Source organism: Phyllobates terribilis, unplaced genomic scaffold, assembly GCF_046119375.1.
Source record: "Phyllobates terribilis strain yellow unplaced genomic scaffold, ASM4611937v1 Scaffold_3__8_contigs__length_932513732, whole genome shotgun sequence".
In the NCBI taxonomy this organism is placed as follows: Eukaryota; Metazoa; Chordata; class Amphibia; order Anura; family Dendrobatidae; genus Phyllobates; species Phyllobates terribilis.
Genome location: NW_027362763.1, coordinates 482,740,852 through 482,762,474, shown reverse-complemented (window position 1 = coordinate 482,762,474; position 21,623 = coordinate 482,740,852). Strand labels below are relative to the sequence as shown.

The window sequence follows — 21,623 nt, the reverse complement described above, 5'->3', positions numbered from 1 at the left end:
GAAGAAATGAATATAGTTTACATGTTAAAATATTAATTATATTCTGCTGGCACAATTTGGACACAGTAAATTCTAAGCCTAATATTTAATGAAGGCCATCGAAATAAAACTGAACAGATTGAAAGGGCTCACTGAAAAAGGGATAAATGCATAAAACTTAACTTTTATTAATTTTGAAATAATCATAACAATACTACTACCTAAAGTAATTCAAATCCTGAGTGTAACTCCAGGAAATGACTGAAATACACATACACAAACAAAAACACCAAACAATGGTCTCTAAGTTCTGTGGCCAAAAAAAAATTCCGCAGTTATAACAATCTTTCTCATGTCTCTACACGTTTCATCGCCACCACTCTATGCGACTCATCAGGAGACTCATATATACAGACCCAAAGTTAATTGGATTAGCGACATAGCAATTTATTAAAAACTAAAGGACAGTATATACCTATAGGGAAAATTGCTCTCGCTGTAATGATAATAGATACAGCAGCTCGCCATATAGACCATGGCCAGCATGTCTATGCATATTAAATTTTCATAGGTAACCTTCTCAGTTCCACCTGGGGCCCATTTAGAAACTAATTGAATATATATTGATAAGTGATTTACAGCAAATCACAAGTATTTCAATGTATTCAATTGCCCTGAAAAAAAAAAGGATTACACTGCTGAGGTCTCCTAGGACTGTACTGAACCCCCTATCAAGCTCTTTAAAGAAGCACTCCCAGCAAAGTTTTTATCCTCTTAATATATTGCAATCATCATATTATACAGTTATATGAAAAAGTTTGGGCACCACTATTAATCTTAAGCTTAATGTTTTATAAAAATTGGTGTTTTTGCAACAGCTATTTCAGTTTGATATATGTAATAACTGTTGGACACAGTAATGCTTCTGCCTTGAAATGAGGTTTATTGTACTAACAGAAAATGTGCAATCTGCATTCAAACAAAATTTAACAGGTGCATAAGTATGGGCACCCTTATCATTTTCTTGTTTTAAATACTCCTACCTACTTTTTACTGACGTACTAAAGCACTTTTTTTGGTTTTGTAACCTCATTGAGCTTTGAACTTCATAGCCAGGTGTATGCAATCATGAGAAAAGCTACTTAAAGTTGCCACTTGCAAGTTGTTCTCCTGTTTGAATCTCCTCTGAAGAGTGGCATCATGAGCTCCTCAAAACAACTGTTAAATGATCTGAAAACATGAAAGATTATTCAACATAGTTGTTCAGGGGAAGGATACAAAAAGCTGTCTCAGAGATTTAACCTGTCAGTTTCCACTGTGAGGAACATAGTAAGGAAATGGAAGAACACAGGGACAGTTCTTGTTAAGGCCAGAAGTGGCAGGCCAAGAAAAACATCAGAAAGGCAGAGAAGAAGAATGGTGAGATCAGTCAAGGACAATCCTCAGACCACCTCCAAAGAGCTGCAGCATCAACTTGCTGCAGATGGTGTCACTGTGCATCGGTCAACTATACAACGCACTTTGCACAAGGAGAAGCTGTATGGGAGAGTGATGCGAAAGAAGCCGTTTCTGCAAGCACGCCACAAACAGAGTCGGCTGAGGTATGCAAAAGCACATTTGGAGAAGCCAATTCCTTTTTGGAAGAAGGTTCTTGTGGACTGATGAAACCAAGATTGAGTTGTTTGGTCATACAAAAAGGCGTTATGCATGGTGGCAAAATAACACAGCATTCCAAGAAAAACACTTGCTACCCACAGTAAAATCTGGTGGAGGTTCGATCATACTTTGGGGCTGTGTGGCCAATGCCGGCACCGGGAAGCTTGTTAAAGTTGAGGGACGCATGGATTCCACTCAATATCAGCAGATTCTTGACAATAATGTTCAAGAATCAGTGATAAAGTTAAAGTTACGCAGGGGATGGATCTTTCAGCAAGACAATGATCCAAAACACCTCTCCAAAACTCCTCAGGCATTCATGCAGAGGAACAATTACAATGTTCTGGAATGGCCATCCCAGTCCCCAGACCTGAATATCATTGAACATCTGTGGGATCATTTGAAGAGGGCTGGCCATGCTCGGCGACCATCAAACATAACTGAACTGGAATTGTTTTGTAAAGAGGAATGGTCAAAAATACCTTCATCCAGGATCCATGAACTCATTAAAAGCTACAGGAAGCGACTAGAGGCTGTTATTTTTGCAAAAGGAGGATCTACTAAATATTAATGTCACTTTTCTGGTGAGGTGCCCATACTTATGCACCTGTCAAATTTTGTTTGAATGCAGATTGCACATTTTCTGTTAGTACAATAAACCTCATTTCAAGGCAGAAACATTACTGTGTCCAACAGTTATTACATATATCAAGCAGAAATAGCTGTTGCAAAAACACCAATCTTTATATAACATTAAGCTTAAGATTAATAGGGGTGCCCAAACTTTTTCATATGACTGTATGTCACTGTGTACTTACAATTGCTCAATTTGACTTTCTACCCAGTTAATTCTTCTGTTTTTCTTTAGGTCTGTGACATCACGTGAATAAAAACTGACTAGCTAAATCCTTCTAAGCTCTATGTAGAAACAGGAGGTCAATTTTCTCTGCACAAGTCATGAATCACTGCAAAAGTCCCTGGCGGAGGGAGGAACAAAGCCACTGGGTCAGGAGTTGAAGAGGGCAATGAATCTTACAGGGACAAGAGACTTCCTCATTCTTCATAAAGCAGAAAAAAGAGAAGAATTAACTGGGCAGAAAAACAAAATGAGCAATTATAAGTACACAATGCTGTATAATATGATGATTGCAATATATTAAGAAGTTAAAAACTTTGATGGGAGAGCTTCTTTAAATTAGTACAAGGTCTTCTATTGCGCATATCAAAGGTGCTACTTATATTAAATATCCTAATCCTAGCTCCACATAGCTCTCATTATTCATTTATTGCACATATCAGGATATATATACATATATCCTGATATATATATACTGAATGCAAATTGAATAGTAACACCAGTTATGACATATCTCATATGCCTCTCCCTAGCCTTAAATCAAATTGACAGCATTCATTCATTCTTATAGTGTATTAATTAATTTATTGCACAAATCCCTTGGTATCAGTGCTTTAATAGCAAATTTGAAGTATAATTAATGTAATGCACAGGTCCCTAAGTGTCAGTGCATTATAAAAAAAACTATCAGGATAATCCACTAGTATAACTCAGCTAGTTGTGGCATGCCTTCACAATTCATCTGCCTCATTGCCGCAGGTGCTGTAACCTTATGCATAGCTGATCCCTGCTCTCAGCATTATATAGCATCCCAAGTGCACGTCTAATAAATAACCCTGTCCTATAGTGTAGGCAAAGGATGACCATGGAACACAGAAGGTGCATCCCACGTGCACATTATAGTAGTATACAGGTGCATCTCACTAAATTAGAATATCATCCAAAAGCTAATTTATTTCAGTTCTTCAATACAAAAAGTGAAACTCATATATTATATAGTCATTACAGAGTGATCTATTTCAAGTGTTTATTTCAGTTAATGTTGACGATTGGCACTATTGAGGTGTTATGGAAGCCCATATTGCTTTGATAGCAGCCTTCAGCTCGTCTGCATTGTTGAGTCTGGTGTCTCTCATCTTCCTCTTGACAATACCCCATAGATTCTCTATGAGGTTAAGGTCATGCGAGTTTGCTGGCCAATCAAGCACAGTGATACTGTTGTTTTTAAACCAGGTATTGGCACTTTTGGCAGTGTGGACAGGTGGCAAGTCCTGCTGGAGAATGAAATTTCCATCTCCAAAAAGCTTGTCGGCAGAGGGAAGCATGAAGTGCTCTAAAATTTCCTGGTAGACGGCTGCTCTGACATTCGTTTTGATAAAACACAGTGGACCTACACCAGACCTCAAGCAGCTTGGATTGTGTGCCTCTCCATTCTTCCTCCAGACTCTGGGACCTTGATTTTCAAATGAAAATTGGAACTCTGGGACCTTGTGGAGTGTGTCAATGACTGCCTTCTGGACATCTGTCAAGTCAGAAGTCTTCCCATTGATTGTGGAGCCTACTGAAACAGACTAAGAGACCTTTTTAAATGCTTAAGAAGCCTTTGCAGGTCTTTTTTGTTAATTATTTTAATTTACTGACTTTTGTGTTATCATTGGCTGTAAGCCATAATTATCAACATTAACAGAAATAAACACTTGAAATAGATCACTCTGTTTGTAATGACTCTATATAATATATGAGTTTCACTGTTTGTATTGAAGAACTGAAACAAATTACATTTTTGATGAGATGCACCTGTATATTCATAGTAGAAAACTGAAAAGAAATTAATACATTTTGCATGTTAAAATGTTAATTAATACATGCTATTCTGCAGGCACAATTTGGACACAGCAAATTCTAAGCCTAATATTTAATGAAGGCCATCGAAACAGAAAAGAACAGATTGAAAACATTGAAAGAGTGTCGTGGATTGAGTATAACATTTACAATACTGACTTCAGCAGCCGTCCATCTCCTCGTCTCTTCACATCTCATCTGCCTTATTATCTAATGCCTAAAGATCTGAAGTTTAAGATGGGAAAAGTAAATCACATAAGTATTCTCTTTCAATATTTATCATATTAATTATTTAAAAGATGATTTTTCAATATTGGTGCTTTGATAAGTTTTAGGGTAAAAAAACAATATTAAAAATATTTCCTGGAATTTCTATTTATTTTATGGACACTTGCTCACCAGCAACAGTTTTTCCTAAATTGTGGCAGCCGTTGAACTCACTGCATACCCTATAACTATATAGCAGACCCTCTCCTTTCTAATGGGAACATGTCATTACTGTGGCCCAGCTCTATGTGTCTTTAAATTGTTAGTGGGGTTTTTCCTAAATTTTGGCAGCCATTGGACTCACTGCATGCCCTATAACTGTATAGCAGAACTTCTCCTTTCTAATAAGAACATGTCGTTACTGTGGCCCTGCTCTATGTGTCTTTAAATTGTTAGTGGGGTTTTTTCCTAAAGTTTGGCAGCCGTTGGAATCACTGCATACCCTATAACTGTACAGCAGACTCTCTACCTTCTAATGAAAACATGTCATTACTGTGGCCCAGCTCTATGTATCTTTAAATTGTTAGTGGGGTTTTTCCTAAATTTTGGCAGCCATTGTTGGACTCACTGCATACTCTATAACTGGATAACAGACCCTCTCCTTTCTAATGGGAACATGTCATTACTGTGGCCCAGCTCTATGTGTCTTTAAATTGTTAGTGGGATTTTTCCTAAATTTAGGAGACCCGCTCCTTTATAATGGGAACATTTTTTTTACTGAGACCCTCCTCTATGTCTGTTGGGTATTGGGTTGCGTCCAAATTTTTGGCAGCCCTTGCAATCACTTCATACGCAATAATAGTACAGGAGACCCATTCTTTAATAATGGGAACAACAAAGCATAGCCGACTGCTGGCGCTTTAAGAATAGTAAGGCTGTAAAATTAGTGTTTGTGACTTTCACAATCCCTCCTTCATAAATGAAACAGGATGTGTCTGATGATGTTTCACACACCACATGGCGGATAAGGTTGTAAAATGTTAAGATGAAATTTACTGGTGAATGTATTTTTCACCGTTGAAAGCAATGCAAAAATGCATCAAAAGCACTACGTGTGAACATAGCCCAAGGTGTGGAGGAGCATTTTTGTTTTTGGTTATTTACTTTGCTTTATAAACAAGTCATTACCCTGGAAAGGATGTTCCATAACATATTTCCCAGGAAATTCCATTACTATACTGCCAAATTTTTGACAGCTGCTTGCACTTGAAATGTGGCCTTTTAGGCTCATGGAGGCGGAAGCTTTTCATAACCTCATGCCGGCGGCGGCCGGGTATCCATACTCGGTCCCCAGCCGCCACTATATTTCCCGGTATCACCTCCGCTTTCCACAAGCACGGGTCTCACAACATTACCCGTGCCCTCCCCAGTGCACTAACTGGGAAGGACAGCCTAACCACAAACACGTGGACAGGTGAATGTGGCCAGGGAAGGTACGGAGCCAGTCCACAACTTTTTTTGCTAAGAGTTGTATTTAGCTCGGTGAAAGGACTGGCATAGAGGGAAACTGTGTTTACCCTGCGTGTCATTTCTCCCAGGAAGTCCTCTAAAGCTGCTTGGTCTTGAAATGTGGCCTGAACATTACTGCTGGTACTTTTCTGTGGGAATTTGCTTGCCTCCTACTAGCCTGGAATATTTCCAGCAAACTATGGTACGACGCCATGGTATTAGCACTATCCCCAGTACCAGTAGCGAAGCCATCCCCAATTTTCTTCTCAGGATTTTTATTTGGTAGACTGAGTGGCTGCCCAAATACATTTTCTCACAAAGGAGCTGAAGATAGAGTGGCAGTAGGTGCAAGTTTCTCTAGCCTGTTAGATATTAGAGGGTGAACGGCAGCACATTGGATCAGTGGTTAGCACTGAAGTCTTGCAGCGCTGGGATCCTGGGTTAAAATCCCAGCAAGGACAACATCTGCAAGAACTTTATATGTTCTCACCGTGTTTGTGTGTGTTTCCTCCTCAGTAAAAAAGCAGCCACAGAGTGTCCGGGAACATTCTCACACACTTTTCTTAGCCAGGACTGCTTCTCGGCTGGATTGGATGGTCCCACCAGAGAATTCTCTGGTGAGCATTGTCTTCTACCTCAGGAGAGTTCATAATAGCGCTAACTGTGCAGCTGCTATGGGGCTCTTGAGTGGGTGAGAAAGGTTAGCCCTCAGAATCAAATCCTCTGGTGGGCACAATGTTTTTCAATCTGAAACAGCTTCTCAGTGGGAGTTGTATTTCACCACAGCCATATTCTTTAGCTCGGTGAAAGGACTGGCATAGAGGGAAACCGTATCTACCCCGGCTGTCATTTCTCCGTCACCAGGTTCCGTCCATTGTCACACACGACCATGCCTGGCTGTATGTTCAGCGGTGAGAGCCACAGATCAGGCTGCTGTGTTACAGCTTTCAACAACTCTGCAGCGCTGGGCAGTTTGTCAATTAAGCATTAAGCATGTTATCTTCAGCACAGCCTGTTGCCGCTTGGCCAAGGCAGTGCTGCAGTGCAGTCAGCTTGTGACTGATGTGGTTATTTCAGAGATGGAGGAGGAGGTGCATGAGCTGAACAATGTGATCACATTGAGGTTAAATTGGTGACGCTGTTTTTTATACTAAAGAAAGATCCTATTGTTTTTTTTTTTGCTGTATTTTTTAAGACAAATGCATTCACCGGGAAATGTCATTTTAACATTTTACAACCTTATCCGGCAATGTGGTGTGTGACACATCATAAGACGCATCCTTTTTTATTTATGATGGAGGAACTCTGAAAGTCATAAAGCCTATTTTTATAGGGACATCAGACGGCCCTTACTATTCTTAAAAAGCCAGCCGTCGGCCTTAGCTTTTGCTAGAGAGCCATCAGAAGGCTATGCTTTGTTGTTCCCAATATTAACAAGTGGGTCTCCTATACTGTTATTGCGTACCCAGTGACTGCAAGGGCTGCCAAAAATTTGGACGCATCCCAAAACCCATTTGAAGAGACATAGAGGAGGGTCTCAGTAAAAAAGATGTTCCGATTATAAAGGAGCGGGTCTCTTATAGTAGAAATCCCCATGGTGTGACTGCAAGGGCTGACAAAATTGGGGAAAAACCCCACTAAGAATTTAAATACACATAGAGCAGAGCCACAGTAACAAGGTACGACATGTTCCCATTAGAAAGGAGAGGGTCTGCTATACAGTTATAGGGTATGCAGTGAGTCCAACAGATGACCAATTTTAGGAAAAACCCCACTAAGAATTTAAAGACACATGGAGCAGGGCCACAGTAACAAGGTACGACATGTTCCCATTAGAAAGGAGAGGGTCTGCTATACAGTTATAGGGTATGCAGTGAGTCCAACGGCTGACCAATTTTAGGAAAAACACCACTAAGAATTTAAAGACACATAGAGCAGGGCCACAGTAACGACAAATTCCCATTAGAAAAGAAAGAGTCTCCCATAGTGTTGACCTATGCAGTGAATGCAAGGGCTGCCAAAAATTTGGAGTCACTACAATGCCCCTTGGAAGAGACGTGGAGGAGGGCCTCATATAAAAATGATTTCATTAGAAAGGAGCGGGCCTCCTGTACTTGTAATGCCCATGCACTAAGTGTATGGGCTAACAAACATTTACCCCTGGGAGTATACATGAACATACTGTATAAAAAAATTTTTTTACAAGGCATCATAAACACCCTTTAAAAAAATTATGTGGGTGTTGCATCACGGACCACGGTCACCCTGGTGATATGGTGGTGGAGGCTGAGGAGAAGGAGGAGGACAAGAGCAAATAACCAAAATCAGGAACCGTATACCCATGAGTGGGTGTGATAAGGTGCATGGGAATACACTTCCCAAGAAAAGACACTGGATTTGAGTTTATGTTATGCTGCTATGATTCAGTGGTGTTGAGAAGCCTGGCCCAATCCAGCCCTTGTTCATTTTTATAAGAGTCAGACTGTCAGCATTTTCAGTTGACAGGCGGATGCGCTTATCAGTTATAATTCCACTAGCGGCACTAAAAACCCGCTCTGATAAAACACTGGCGGCAGCGCAGGCAAGGACCTCCAAGGCATAGAGAGCCAGTTCATTCCACGTATCTAGCTTGGATACCCAATAATTATAAGGCACAGAGGAATCATGAATGACGGTACTATTGGCAAGGTACTCCCTCAGCATCTTCCCAAACTTTGCACTCCTTATGAGAGTACCCCGCGCCTCAGGGCCTGTGCGATGGCAGCGTCTGAGAAAACTCTCCCAGAACTTTGACAGTGTTCCCCTGCCTCTGCTCGACTGAAGTTGTGTCTTTCTCTCCTGTACTCCTTGGTTGTCCAAGGAAGTGTGACCTCTGCCGCCAGCGTTTTCAGATGGGAATTTTTTTAATAGTTCCGCAACAAGGGCCTTCTGGTACTGCCCTATTTTTGTAGACCTGTCCCCCTCAGGAATAAGAGATATAAAGTTCTTCTTGTAGCGTGGGTCTAGAAGTGTCACCAACCAGTAATGACTGTCACCCAAAATTTTGAGAACGCGAAGGTCATGGGAAAGGCAGCGTAACATATACTCAGCCATGCGTGCCAGACTACTAATAACGAAGACTTCCGTGTCCTCACCAAGAGGATGACTGACCATACTCTCCTCCTCCTCCTCTCTGTCCTCTGGCCATCCACGCTGAATAGACGGTATGACAGCTGTGCAGGTAGTACCATCTATAGTGCATGAAACTATCTCCTGTCCTTCCTCCTCTTCCTCCTCTTCTTCATTGTCACCCAATCCACATTGGGATGAGATGAGGCTAAGCTGTGTGTAATCACCCTTTATGGTTCCTTGCCCCATCTCATTGTGCTCCGACTGAAATGCATCGTCTTTGATTGTGAGCAGAGAGCGTTTCAGAAGACAGAGAAGCGGGATGGTGACGCTAATTATGGCATCATCGCCGCTCACCATCTTGGTGGAGTCCTCAAAGTTTTGGAGAATGGTACATAATGTCTGACATCCATGTCAATTCCTGAGATCTTATGTGTGGAGTCTGAACTGAATACCGACAGACTTGTTGATGCTGGTACTCAACAACTGCCTGTTAGAACCTTCCTGTTAGTTTTTTCTATTTTGTGGTCACGTGACCTGCTGCCTATATTTTCCAGCTCCACCCTTCTGGCTTTGATGGACTTCAGTGTTATTTTGACTCTCTATCTAGCCAGGTGCTTTTGTACCTATCTCTCTAGTTCGTTTGGTCCTTTGGACCTCTAAGTACTTTTTGCCTGTTTGTCTTTTTGCTCCACTACAACTTCTGCTAGGAGGTGTCCAATTTTGTCCCAGTCCCTAGTTCTTTTAGGGACTCCTCCCTTTATTCTATAGGTCTGCGTTCAGACTAGCAGAGGACGAAGGCGGGTCTGTTCACAAGGAACAGGTTGTCCGCAGCATCGTAGGGAATCAGCTTAGTCTTATTGTAGGGACAGATTCCCTTTCTTTCCTTAGTTCTTGTAGCAGATCATAACACTGCACTCTTCTGCTCACAAATCCTTCCCAACATCTGCAGTGTAGAGTTCCAACGCATGGGGACATCACACACCAGTCTGTGAGCCGGAAGCTGCAAACGCTGCTGAAACACTGCAAGGGCAGCGGAAGCTGTAGCTGACTTTCTAAAATGGGCACACAGGTGGCGTACTTTAACAAGCAGATCCGGCAGCTCTGGGTAGGATTTGAGAAACCGCTGAACCACGAGGTTAAGCACATGGGCCAGGCATGTTATCTGTGTGAGCTCGCCTCACCTCAGAGCTGCCACCAGGTTCCGGCCATTGTCACACACGACCATGCCTGGCTGTAGGTTCAGCGGTGAGAGCCACAGATCTGCCTGCTCTTTCATAGCTGTCCACAACTCTTCAGCATTGTGGACAACTGAACGCTGCGCTGGGACAAGGACATGGACGTGCTTCCTGATGCTGCTACTTGACAGTGTGCAACAACAGGTGCAGGGCAGGAGGCATCTTCGCATGCACAATGGACAAGGGATTGGCATTCATGCACAACAGCAGAAGAATTAATGGTGCCACCCGCAGACACTGTTCCTGGACCCTCGGGTTCGGCCCACAAAGTCGGATGCTTTGCTTCCATGTGCCTGATCATACTGGTGGTGGTCAGGCTGGTCGTTTTGCCACCCCTGCTGATGCTGGCCTGGCAGGTGGTGCAAATGGCCTTTTTGGGGTTATCGGCAGAGTCTTTAAACCCTTAAGCCCCGAGGGTGGTTTACACGTTAATGACCAGGCCAATTTTTACAATTCTGACCACTGTCATTTTATGAGGTAATTACTCTGGAACGCTTCAACGGATCCCCCTGATTCTGAGAATCTTTTTTCGTGACATATTGTACTTCATGATTGTGGTAAAATTTCTTCGATATCACTTGCGTTTATTTGTGAAAAAAACGGAAATTTGGCAAAAATTTTGAAAATTTTGCAATTTTCAAAATTTTAATTTTTATGCCCTTAAATCAGAGAGATATGTCACACAAAAGAGTTAATAAATAACATTTCCACAATGTCTACTTTACATCAGCACAATTTTGTAACCAAAATTTTTTTTTGTTAGGGAGCTATAAGGGTTAAAAGTTGACCAGCGATTTCTCATTTTTCCAACAAAATTTACAAAACCATTTTTTTAGGGACCACATCACATTTGAAGTCACTTTGAGAGGTCTTTATGACAGAAAATACCCAAAAGTGACACCATTCTAAAAACTGCACCCCTCAAGGTGCTCAAAACCACATTCACTAACTTTATTAACCCTTCAGGTGCTTCACAGGAATTTTTGGAATGTGGAAGAAAAAAATGAACATTTAACTTTTTTCACAAAAATGTTACTTTAGACCCAATTTTTTTTATTTTCACAGGGGTAACAAGAAAAAATGTACCCCAAAATTTGTTGTGCAATTTCCTCTGGGCACGCAGATACCCAATATTTTGGGAAAAAACACTGTTTGGGCGCACGGCAGGGCTCGGAAGGGAAGGAGCGCCATTTGACTTTTTGATTGTAAAATTTGCTTGAATAATTAGCGGACGCCATGTTGTGTTTGGAGAGCCCCTGTGTGCCCAAACATTGGAGCTCCCCCACAAGTGACCCCATTTTAGAAACTAGACCCCCCAAGGCACCTATTTAGATGCATAGTGAGCACTTGGAACCCCCAGGTGCTTCACAAATTGATTCGTAAAAATGAAAAAGTGTTTTTTTTTTCACTTTTTCATTTTTGCGAATCAATTTGTGAAGCACCTAGGGGTTCCAAGTGCTCACTATGCATCTAGATAGGTGCCTTGGGGGGTCTAGTTTCCAAAATGGTCACTTGTGGGGGAGCTCTAATGTTTGGGCACACAGGGACTCTCCAAATGCAACATGGTGTCCGCTAACAAATTGAATGGAAAATCGGCTCAAATTGTTAGCGGACACCATGTTGCGTTTGGAGAGCCCCTGTGTGCCCAAACATTGGAGCTCCCCCACAAGTGACCCCATTTTGGAAACTAGACCCCCCAAGGCACCTATCTAGATGCATAGTGAGCACTTGGAACCCCCAGGTGCTTCACAAATTGATTCGTAAAAATGAAAAAGTGAAAAAAAAAACACTTTTTCATTTTTATGAATCAATTTGTGAAGCACCTGGGGGTTCCAAGTGCTCACTATGCATCTAGATAGGTGCCTTGGGGGGTCTAGTTTCCAAAATAGGGTCACTTGTGGGGGAGCTCCAATGTTTGGGCACACAGGGACTCTCCAAATGCGACATGGTGTCCGCTAACAATTTGAGCCGATTTTCCATTCAATTTGTTAGCGGACACCATGTCGCGTTTGGAGAGCCCGTGATGTGCCTAAACAGTGGAGCTCCCCCACAAGTGACCCCATTTTGGAAACTATACCCCTCAAGGATTTTATTAAGGTGTATAGTGAACATTTTTAACCCAGAGGTACGACACAGAATTTGTTTACATTAGGTCATCACATTGAATAAGTTGTCATTAGTCTTGAGCGCAAGTGCTCGCTACTTGAGTTTGCATCAGGTACACGGGTATGCACCATGTATCACGGGTGCTCGAGTGACATGCTTGAGTCCCTGCTCCGCATGTTTCACGGTTATTAGACACCCAAAAAGAACCATGCGGGATCGCTCGTGCATGGCAGGCAATCCCCGTAATGTTTTTTTGGCCGCGAAGCATATGGGGCAGAGACTCGAGCATGTCACTCAAATACCCACGATACTCAATGCATACCAGAGCACCCGATGCAAACTCAAGTAGCGAGCACTTGCGCTCAACACTAGTCGCCATATCGTCATCTTTTTTTCTTACTTTTGAAAAAAATCCCAACCCCATTACAACCCTAACCCCAACCCTAACCCTACCACAACCCTAACCGTAGCACAACCCTAGCCCTAGCTCAATCTTAGCACAACCCTAGCCATAGCACAACCCTAACCCTAGCACAACCCTAACCCCAAACCCAGCCCTAACCCTAGCCCAATCCTAACCCAAGAGTTTATTTTTTACGCCGTTCCTTGTGTGGTATAAGTGATTAGACGACTTTATTCTTCGGGTCGGTGTGATTACAGCAATACCAGAATCATATGGGGTTTTTATGACTGACAGCTGTCACACACTAAAAGACGCATTTTTTGTAAAATCTAGTTTTTGCATCGCCATATTTTGAGAGCTATAATTTTTCCAGATTTTGGCAGACAGTCATGTGATGGCTCGTTTTTTGCGGGATGACTTGACGTTGTTATTGTTGCCATTTTCAGGCACGTGACATTTTTTGATCGCTTTCTATTCCGATTTTTGGGAGGCAGAATAAACAAAAACCAACAATTCAGGAATTGATTTTTTTTTTTTTTTAATTCTGTTCCGCGTGTGGTAAAATTGATAAGGTAGCTTTATTCTTCGGGTCAGTATGTTTACAGCGGTACCACATTTATATTGTTTTTCTATGTTTTGTGCTTTTACATAATAAAAGCAATTTTATAGAAAAAAATATTTTTTAGCATAGCTTTATTCTGAGAGCTATAACTTTTTTATTTTTCGGCTAATGGAGCTGTGTGTCAGCTTGTTTTTTGCGGGACGAGATGACGTTTTCAGCGGTACCATTTTTATTTATATTTGTATTTTTGTTCGCGTTTTATTCCATTTTTTGTTTGGCGGTAAGTGATAAAGCATTGTTTTTTGCTTCGTTTTTTTTTTTTTTTTTTTACCGTGTTCACTGAAGGGGTTAACTAGTGGGACAGTTTTATAGTTCAGGTTGTTCCAGACGCGGCGATACCAAATATGTGTACTTTTATTGTTTTTTTTCTTTTTTTCTAATAATATTTATTGATGGGTACATTATATTTTTATTTTTGGTGGATTATTTATTTATTTATTTTTTTTTAATATTTTTGCAATTTTTTTTTTTTTTTTCACTTTCTGGAAGTTTATATAGTTTATTACTTTGTCCCACTCTGGGACTTTCACTTTTTTTTCTCTGATCGCCTGCATGGCACAGGAATGCAGCACCATCCCTGTGCCATGCAGGCTGTCAGCGCTGGACAGGGAGCAGATTGTTTGGAGATGCACTGCGCATGTCCAAACAATCTTCCTGCTGTCTGGTGACGCGGATGTTGTCATGACGACATCGGGTCGTCATGGCAACACCCGGGAAGCCTTTGCAGACTGCGCTGGAAGCCGGAAGAGGACGTGAGTATCGGCGATCACCTCCCCTTGCCCCCGCAATGCTGCGATCAACTTCGATCGCAGCATCGCGGGGGTTAATGTGCTGGGAGCGGTGCAGGACGGCTCCCTGCACATAGTACCGGGTGTCAGCTGTGACAATCAGCTGACACCCGGAGGCGATCGCGCCCGCACAGCCTGTGTGCGCGCGCGATCGCCATGACATACTAATACGGGTCTGGCTCTTAAGTCCCAGGGCACAGACGCGTATTAGTACTTCAGATGTTGTTAAGGGGTTAAAAAACAACCAGACTCAGGAACAGGGAACAGTTGTCTACCTTCTGTTTGCGGCCACCACTAGTGTTGAGCCACCCCCGTAGTGTTCGAGTTCGGTTCGGTTCGTCGAACACCTTCGAACACCGTTAAAACCAATGGCAGGCAAACAAAAACACATAGAAACACATAGAAAATACCTTCAAAGGTGTCCATAAGCTGACAAACTGCTCAGAAGACACAACTAACACGTGGAAAAGTGACAAGTACATATAGTCATGAGAAAAGAAAAGAGGTGGAGGAGTAAAAGGAGGGGGAGACACAGATATAGGCATGTCATGCCCTTCTAAAACCAAAAAAGTGCGAAGCCGACACGGCCAGTCCGTTCGTGCCCATGCAACCTCCGTGTCACCGGGTTTGTGCCAGAGCCGCGGTGGACCCTGACGGCCAGCCCCCCTCTCCCAATACTGGTGCCTGTCCGCTGGTGGGTCGAGCGAGGCCCCTGCGGTGGAGGCAGGTCTAATCTTTTTAATTTAAATTGTCTCTCTAATTTGAATGAGTACACTTTAAATCCTTTTACAAGGATCTATTGGAGGGCAAGTGTCATGCCAGCAGCCGCGGTAATTCCAGCTCCAGTAGCGTCCACTAAAGCTGCTGCAATTAAAAAGCTTTTATAAGGATCGAGCTTGGCGGTCCACCGCAAGGCGTCCTACCGCCAGTCCCAGCCCCTGTGCCTTGGGGTGTCTACCCGATGCTCTTCACTGAGTGTCCCAGGGGCCCGAAACATTTCCTTTGAAAAAATTAAGTGTCCAAACTACAGGTGGTGTAGCTTGCTTAACAGCTGAGATAATCCGCTGACTAGCAGACACTGCTACTAGGCACAAAGTATTTCCTGGGCTAGATGCAGTTAAAAATGTGTAATTAGATACTCTCGTTGGATGCTGAGAAAGCATTCCATAGAGTCGCCTGGCACGCCATATATTATTCTCTTAAAAAGCTTGGGGTAGGGGTCTAGGGGACCCTTTTATAGCCAAAATCACAGCCCTGTATCGCAATACGTCACCTAGGCTGAAGATAAATGGAACATTTTCATCACCTTTCATAATCACCAATGGGACAAGGCAGGGATGTCCCCTGTCCCCTCTCTTATACATCCTAGTGATGGAGCACCTGCTCTCATCAATTCTCCATAACCCCAATATTAGGTGGATTGAGGTGGGAGGCACCGAGTACAAGTGCTCTGCATTTGCTGATGATGTCCTAGTATATATCACTCAATCACATATATCCATCCCTGCTGTTATGGCTGAAATAGATCACTTTGTTACATGGTCAAATTTTAAAATCAATGCAGCGAAGTCTGAGGTCCTCGATGTCTCCCTCCCCAAATCCATACAGGATTCCATCCAGTCCAACTTTCCCTTTGCCTGGCCCTCACAGGGTATCAAATACTTAGGAATTCGTATTCATAGAGACCTCTCCCATCTATGTTATCTTAATTTTGGGCCCTTTATTGAACAGCTCCATACAGACCACGGTTGGCAAGTTAGAACTGTAAGATTCACTATGTGAACCACTGGTGTTTTGTGGAAAAGCACATGTACACTGTGTTCCAAAATATTATGCAAAAAGTGTTTAGGAGTGATAAGGTAAGATTTTTTTTGTTTGTCAGTTAAACTCATTGATGGTGATGTGTATCAGGGCTCTTTATATCATTGTAAGCAATTGCAGACTCCTGTGCTAATTAGTTTGGCAGGTGTGTCCAATGAAAGTCAAGACTACTTAAGAAGGCTGTCCCACATTATTAAGCAGCCTACATTTTCTGCCAAAATGGGAAAGAAAAAGGATGTGTCGGCTGCTGAGAAGCAACAAATTGTGGAGTGTTTAGGTCAAGGCATGACTACAATCAACATTGCCAAGACACTTCATCCTGATCATCGCACAATCAAGAAGTATGTAGCTGATTCACAGTACACATGTGTGCGTGCTGATAAGGGAAAATTGAGGACTCTTTCCTACAGGCAATTACATCAGGTTAAAAGAGCAGCGGCACAAAAGCCTTGTCATAGCAGCAGACAAGTTTTTGAAGCTGCTGGTGCCTCCAATGTCCCCCGAACAACAAGATGCAGGGTCCTTCAGAGGTTTGCAGCTGTGCGTAAGCCATCCTGTCGACCTCCTCTATCCACTGTACACAAGCAGAAACGGCTCCAGTGGGCCAAACAATACATGAAGACTGACTTCAAAACTGTTTTGTTCACCGATGAGTGCCGTGCAACGCTCGATGGTCAAGATGGATGGAGTGGAGGATGGCTGGTTGATGGACACCCCATGCAAACACGGCTACGGCGCCAACAAGGAGGAGGTGGAGTAATGTTTTGGGCTGGAATCATGGGGAGAGAGATTGTCGGCCCCTTTAGGATCCCTGAAGGGGTAAAGATGAACTCCATAATATATGTGGAGTTTCTCAAACAGCACTTCCTGCCATGGTTCAAGAAGAAGAACCGTGAATTCCGCAGCAAGATCATTTTCATGCATGATTATGCACCGTCTCATGCTGCACATAACACATCTGCATCTCTGGCTGATATGGGCATAAAAGGGGACAAACTTATGGTGTGACCCCATGCTCCCCTGACCTCAACCCCATTGAGAACCCATGGAGCATCATCAAAAGGAGTGTCTATGATGGCGGGAGGCAGTTCACATCTAAGCAACAGCTCTGGGAGGGTATTCTGTCCTCATGCAAAACAATTGAAGCAGAAACCATCCAAAACCTGACAAATTCAATGGACGAGAGAGTTCAGAAGCTCCTTTCGAACAAGGGGTCCTATGTGCAAATGTAACATCACCTAGAATAAAGTTTTGAGTTGAAAACTGTTTGATTTCAGTTTCTAATTACCTGCTAATGCTTATAATTTCAAAAATGACCATTTTTTTGTTCTTTATTAAAATGAAAAGGTTGATCGAAGACTGTGGGGGATCTAAGAGTGTGGCAACCCAGTAGTCAGGATTATTTAGAATTCTGAGAATCTGAGGGTCATGTTGCAGGTAGTGCAGCAAGAAGGCACTCATGTGTCTTGCGCATCTAGGAGCCCCAAAATTATTTTCCGGGCTAGATGCAGCTAAAAATTATTATTAATTTGAAAGCTGGTGGAGCTTAGTATAGATGGCCTAATAGAATCAGTACTGCAAACTGCTACAAGGCCCAAATTATTTTCCAGCCAAGATACAGATAAACATGATTAGTAATTTTAAATCTGGTGCAGTTTAGCAGAGATGGCCTAATAGAATCAATACTGCAAACTGCGACAAGGCCCAAATTATTTTCCAGCCAAGATACTGATAAACATGATTAGTAATTTTAAATCTGGTGGAGTTTAGTATAGATGGCCTAATAGAACCTGTACTGCACACTGCTACAAGGCCCAAATTATTTTCCAGCCAAGATGCAGATAAACATGATTAGTAATTTTAAATCTGGTGGAGTTTAGTATAGATGGCCTAATAGAATCAGTACTGCACACTGCTACAAGGCCCAAATTATTTTCCAGCCAAGATACAGATAAACATGATTAGTAACTTTATATCTGGTGGAGTTTAGTATAGATGGCCTAATAGAATCAGTACTTCACACTGCTACAAGGCCCAAATTATTTTCCTGCCAAGATACAGATAAACATGATTAGTAATTTGAAAGCTTAAAACGGTTGGTGAGGTGATTTTAACAAATCATCAAGCTTTTACCCAGGATGACACAGGGGTATAAAAGTCATTTCGGATCCATGATTTGCTCATCTTTATGAACGTGAGTCTTTCTACATTATCAGTGGAGAGCCACGTGCGCTTATCTGCCAGCACACCACCAGCAGCGCTGAACACACGTTCAGAAAAAGAACGCTGGCAGCGGGGCATGAAAAGATCACCAAGGTGTGAGTGGCGAGCTCCAGCCATTTATCCAGATTGGAAGCCCAAAAAGAGCAAGGGTCCAGTGACACAGTCATGGCTTCAATGTTTACTTGGAGATACTCCTGTACCATCGTCTTTAGGCGTTGACTATGTGTCAGACTTCTTGTCTCCTGTGGCCTTGCAAAGGATGGGCTAAAAAAGTGGTGAAATGATTCGCAAAATTGATGTTACCAGCTGTGTTTCTGTTACATTTTGAGTGCTGAACACTCGACGGTCCCACGGTTGGCAAGTTGGAACTGTGAGATTCACTACGTGCACCACTAGTGTTTTGTGGAAAAGCACATGTAAGATTCTGCAACAGTCTCTGCTGATACTCCTGCATGCGTGCATCCCTTTCTATGGCAGGAATAATTTCTGCAAATTTACTTTTGTACCGGGGATCTAACAGTGTGGCAACCCAGTAGTCAGGATTATTTCTAATTCTCACAATTCGAGGGTCATGTTGCAGGTAGTGCAGCAAGAAGGCACTCATGTGTCTTGCGCATGCAGGAGCACCAAGTCCCTGTTGTGTTGGTAGCGAGGTAACAATCATGCTTCCTTCCTCTGCCCTCTCCCCCCAACCTCGCACAACAGAAATGTGATCAAGGTCTCCCTCAGCTGATGAGTCTTCCATCATTTCGTCCTCCACTTCTTCCTGGGATCCTGCACCTTCCTCACTAGTTTGGCTGCTACCATGCGCCCTGGTAAAACCATCTCCCCCACCCTCACATGCCTGCCGCCTTGGTGCTGCCGACCGTCTGGACCTTGCAGATGTTAGCCCTTCCGCATACAACTCCTACTCCTTTACTTCCTCCACCTCCTCTTGTGCCATCACCTGACTCCGAATTCTGTTTAACATGTGCTCCAGCATGTAAATCACCGGAATAGTCATGCTGATAATGGCATCGTCAGCACTAAACATCTTTGTCACCATTTCAAAACTGTGCAGAATGGTGCATAGGTCCCTGATCTGAGACCACTCCTCCAGCGTGATTTGCCCCACCTCTGGATCTCGTTGGCCTAGGCTATACGTCAGAACGTATTGCACCAGGGCTTGTCGGTGCTGCCACAGTCGCTGCAACATGTGCAGAGTTGAATTCCACCGGGTAGGCACATTTCATTTTAGCCCGTGAAGTGGCAGGCCCAACGACTTCTAGAGAGATGTAAGTCACTGAGCTGCGGGAGGCAAACGGCAGAAGTGAGCACACAGCGACCGTGCCCTCTGCAGAAGGCCATCTAGTCCGGGATAGTGGGCTAAAAATTGCTGGACAACCAGGTTCAACACGTGAGCCATACAAGGCACGTGTGTGACATTGCCCCGGTGAAGGGCCGCACCCAGGTTTGCAGCATTGTCGCACACGGCCTTCCCTGGTTTCAGGTCCAGTGGAGACAACCATTCATGAAACTGGTTCTCCAGAGCTGACCACATCTCCTCAGCTGTGTGACTCACATTTCCCAGACATTTCAAAGTAAAAACCGCCTGATGACGTTGAGCCCTGCTGCCAGCATAGTAAGGAGGTGTGCAGGATCCCTTCTGCGCAGTTAGAAAGCTTGTGGCATGACCAGACAGGCTTTAGGTGCAGGTGGAGGACCGAGATTAGGTTGAGGAGGCAGAAGCAGTGGTGGAACTTTGAGATAAAGAGGATTGACCCACAACTCGTGGGGTTGGCAAGACTTGGACAGCAGCCCCTTGTCCTGCTGTCACCATAGTTACCCAGTGCCCAGTCAGCGACATGTAACCCCCCTGTCCATGCCTACTCGTCCAAGTGTCTGTGGTGAAATGCACCCTGTCACACACAGAGTTTCTCAAAGAAGTAGTGATGTTGTGTGCGACAAGCTGGTGGAGCGCAGGCACACCTTTCTTTGAGAAGTATTTCCGTCTGGGCATCTGGTACTGGGGTACTGCGACAGACATAAGGTCTCGAAAATCCTCTGTGTCCACCAGGCGGAAAGGCAGCATTTCTGTAGCCAAGAGCTTGCAGATGGTGAAATTCAACCTCTTAGCTTTCTCATGGCTAGGAGGAAATGGTCTTTTACTTGTCCAAATCTGAGGGACCGAGGGCTGACTGTTGTGCTTAGACGGAGTTGAGAAGGGTGTCCCCGGAAAACTGCCGGTCTGTGAGGAAGATGCAGGCGGACATGTTAGGTTGCCTTGATCCAAAGGTGGTGCTATCGATGTCGGACAGCGCTCAACACCAGCTGGTGTTTCCACCTCTAAAGAAAATGAGTCCCAAAACAGGTGTGACTGCTGTCCCCCCAGTCACAGAGGATGAAGAGGCCGCAGATGCACAAGACGCAGCAGATGGTGGTTGGCCCGGCCGGCTAGGCCGCATTGTAGCACAGTGAGCTTCCGACTGCAAATTATGCTTCATATCCATGTGCCGGTTCATGCATGAAGTACTCAAACTATGTATTTTTTGGCCTCTACTTAGCTTTTGCTGACAAATGTTACAGATAAGACGAGTTGGGTCATCCTTATCGATCTGAAAAAATGCCCAGGCTATGCAAGGCTTAGCACCCATGCGACCTGAAGAGCCACCAAGACTTGTCAGAGGCTGAGTTGTGTTTGAGGATGCAGTTGTTGACGTGCTTCCAGTACTACGTCTCTGTTCAGGAAGGCGCAACCTGACTTCGTCGTCACTAGCATCCTCCTCCACCTCCTCTGCTGACCTCATCGACTGGCTGACTGTGAGTTGACAGTAAGTGGGATCTCCAACCTCGTCATCATCACCCTGTGTGTTATCACACCCGTCGTCCTCAGAGCCAACCTCTTCCTGCCCTGACAAAAAACTCAAGTTGTTGCTCCAATCAGGTATTTGAGTCTCATCATCGTCTTCCTCATTGACTCCACCAACAGGAGTTACAGTTTGGGAACGAGGGTATACATTATGGTCAGAACCTTCTACGTCTGGTCCTGGATCCGACTCATAAAGATTCTGGGCATCAGTGCAGATCATTTCCTCGTCTGTATTCACAGAAGCTCTGGAGCCGACCTCTGATTCCCAGGCTATAGTATGAGTAAACAGCTCTGCAGACTCAACCATCTGTTCTACTCCATACTCAGACGGGCAGCTGGAGACTAGGTAGCTGTGAGGAAGCAAGTGCAATTGGGGTGACACCTCTGAGGACTGGAGTATTTGTGATGTTGAAGTTG

At 43.6% G+C, this 21,623-nt stretch overlaps 1 protein-coding gene across 1 annotated transcript in view; it reads left to right on the top strand.

The window, feature by feature from the left end:
• LOC141259637 (amine sulfotransferase-like) overlaps positions 1–21,623 on the top strand; it is a 209,883-nt gene that overhangs the window by 96,039 nt on the left and 92,221 nt on the right. Inside the window, exon 3 of the mRNA XM_073675900.1 lies at positions 4,371–4,579. Coding sequence (XP_073532001.1) covers positions 4,371–4,579 — 209 coding nt within the window. The remainder of the gene's footprint in view (positions 1–4,370; positions 4,580–21,623) is intronic.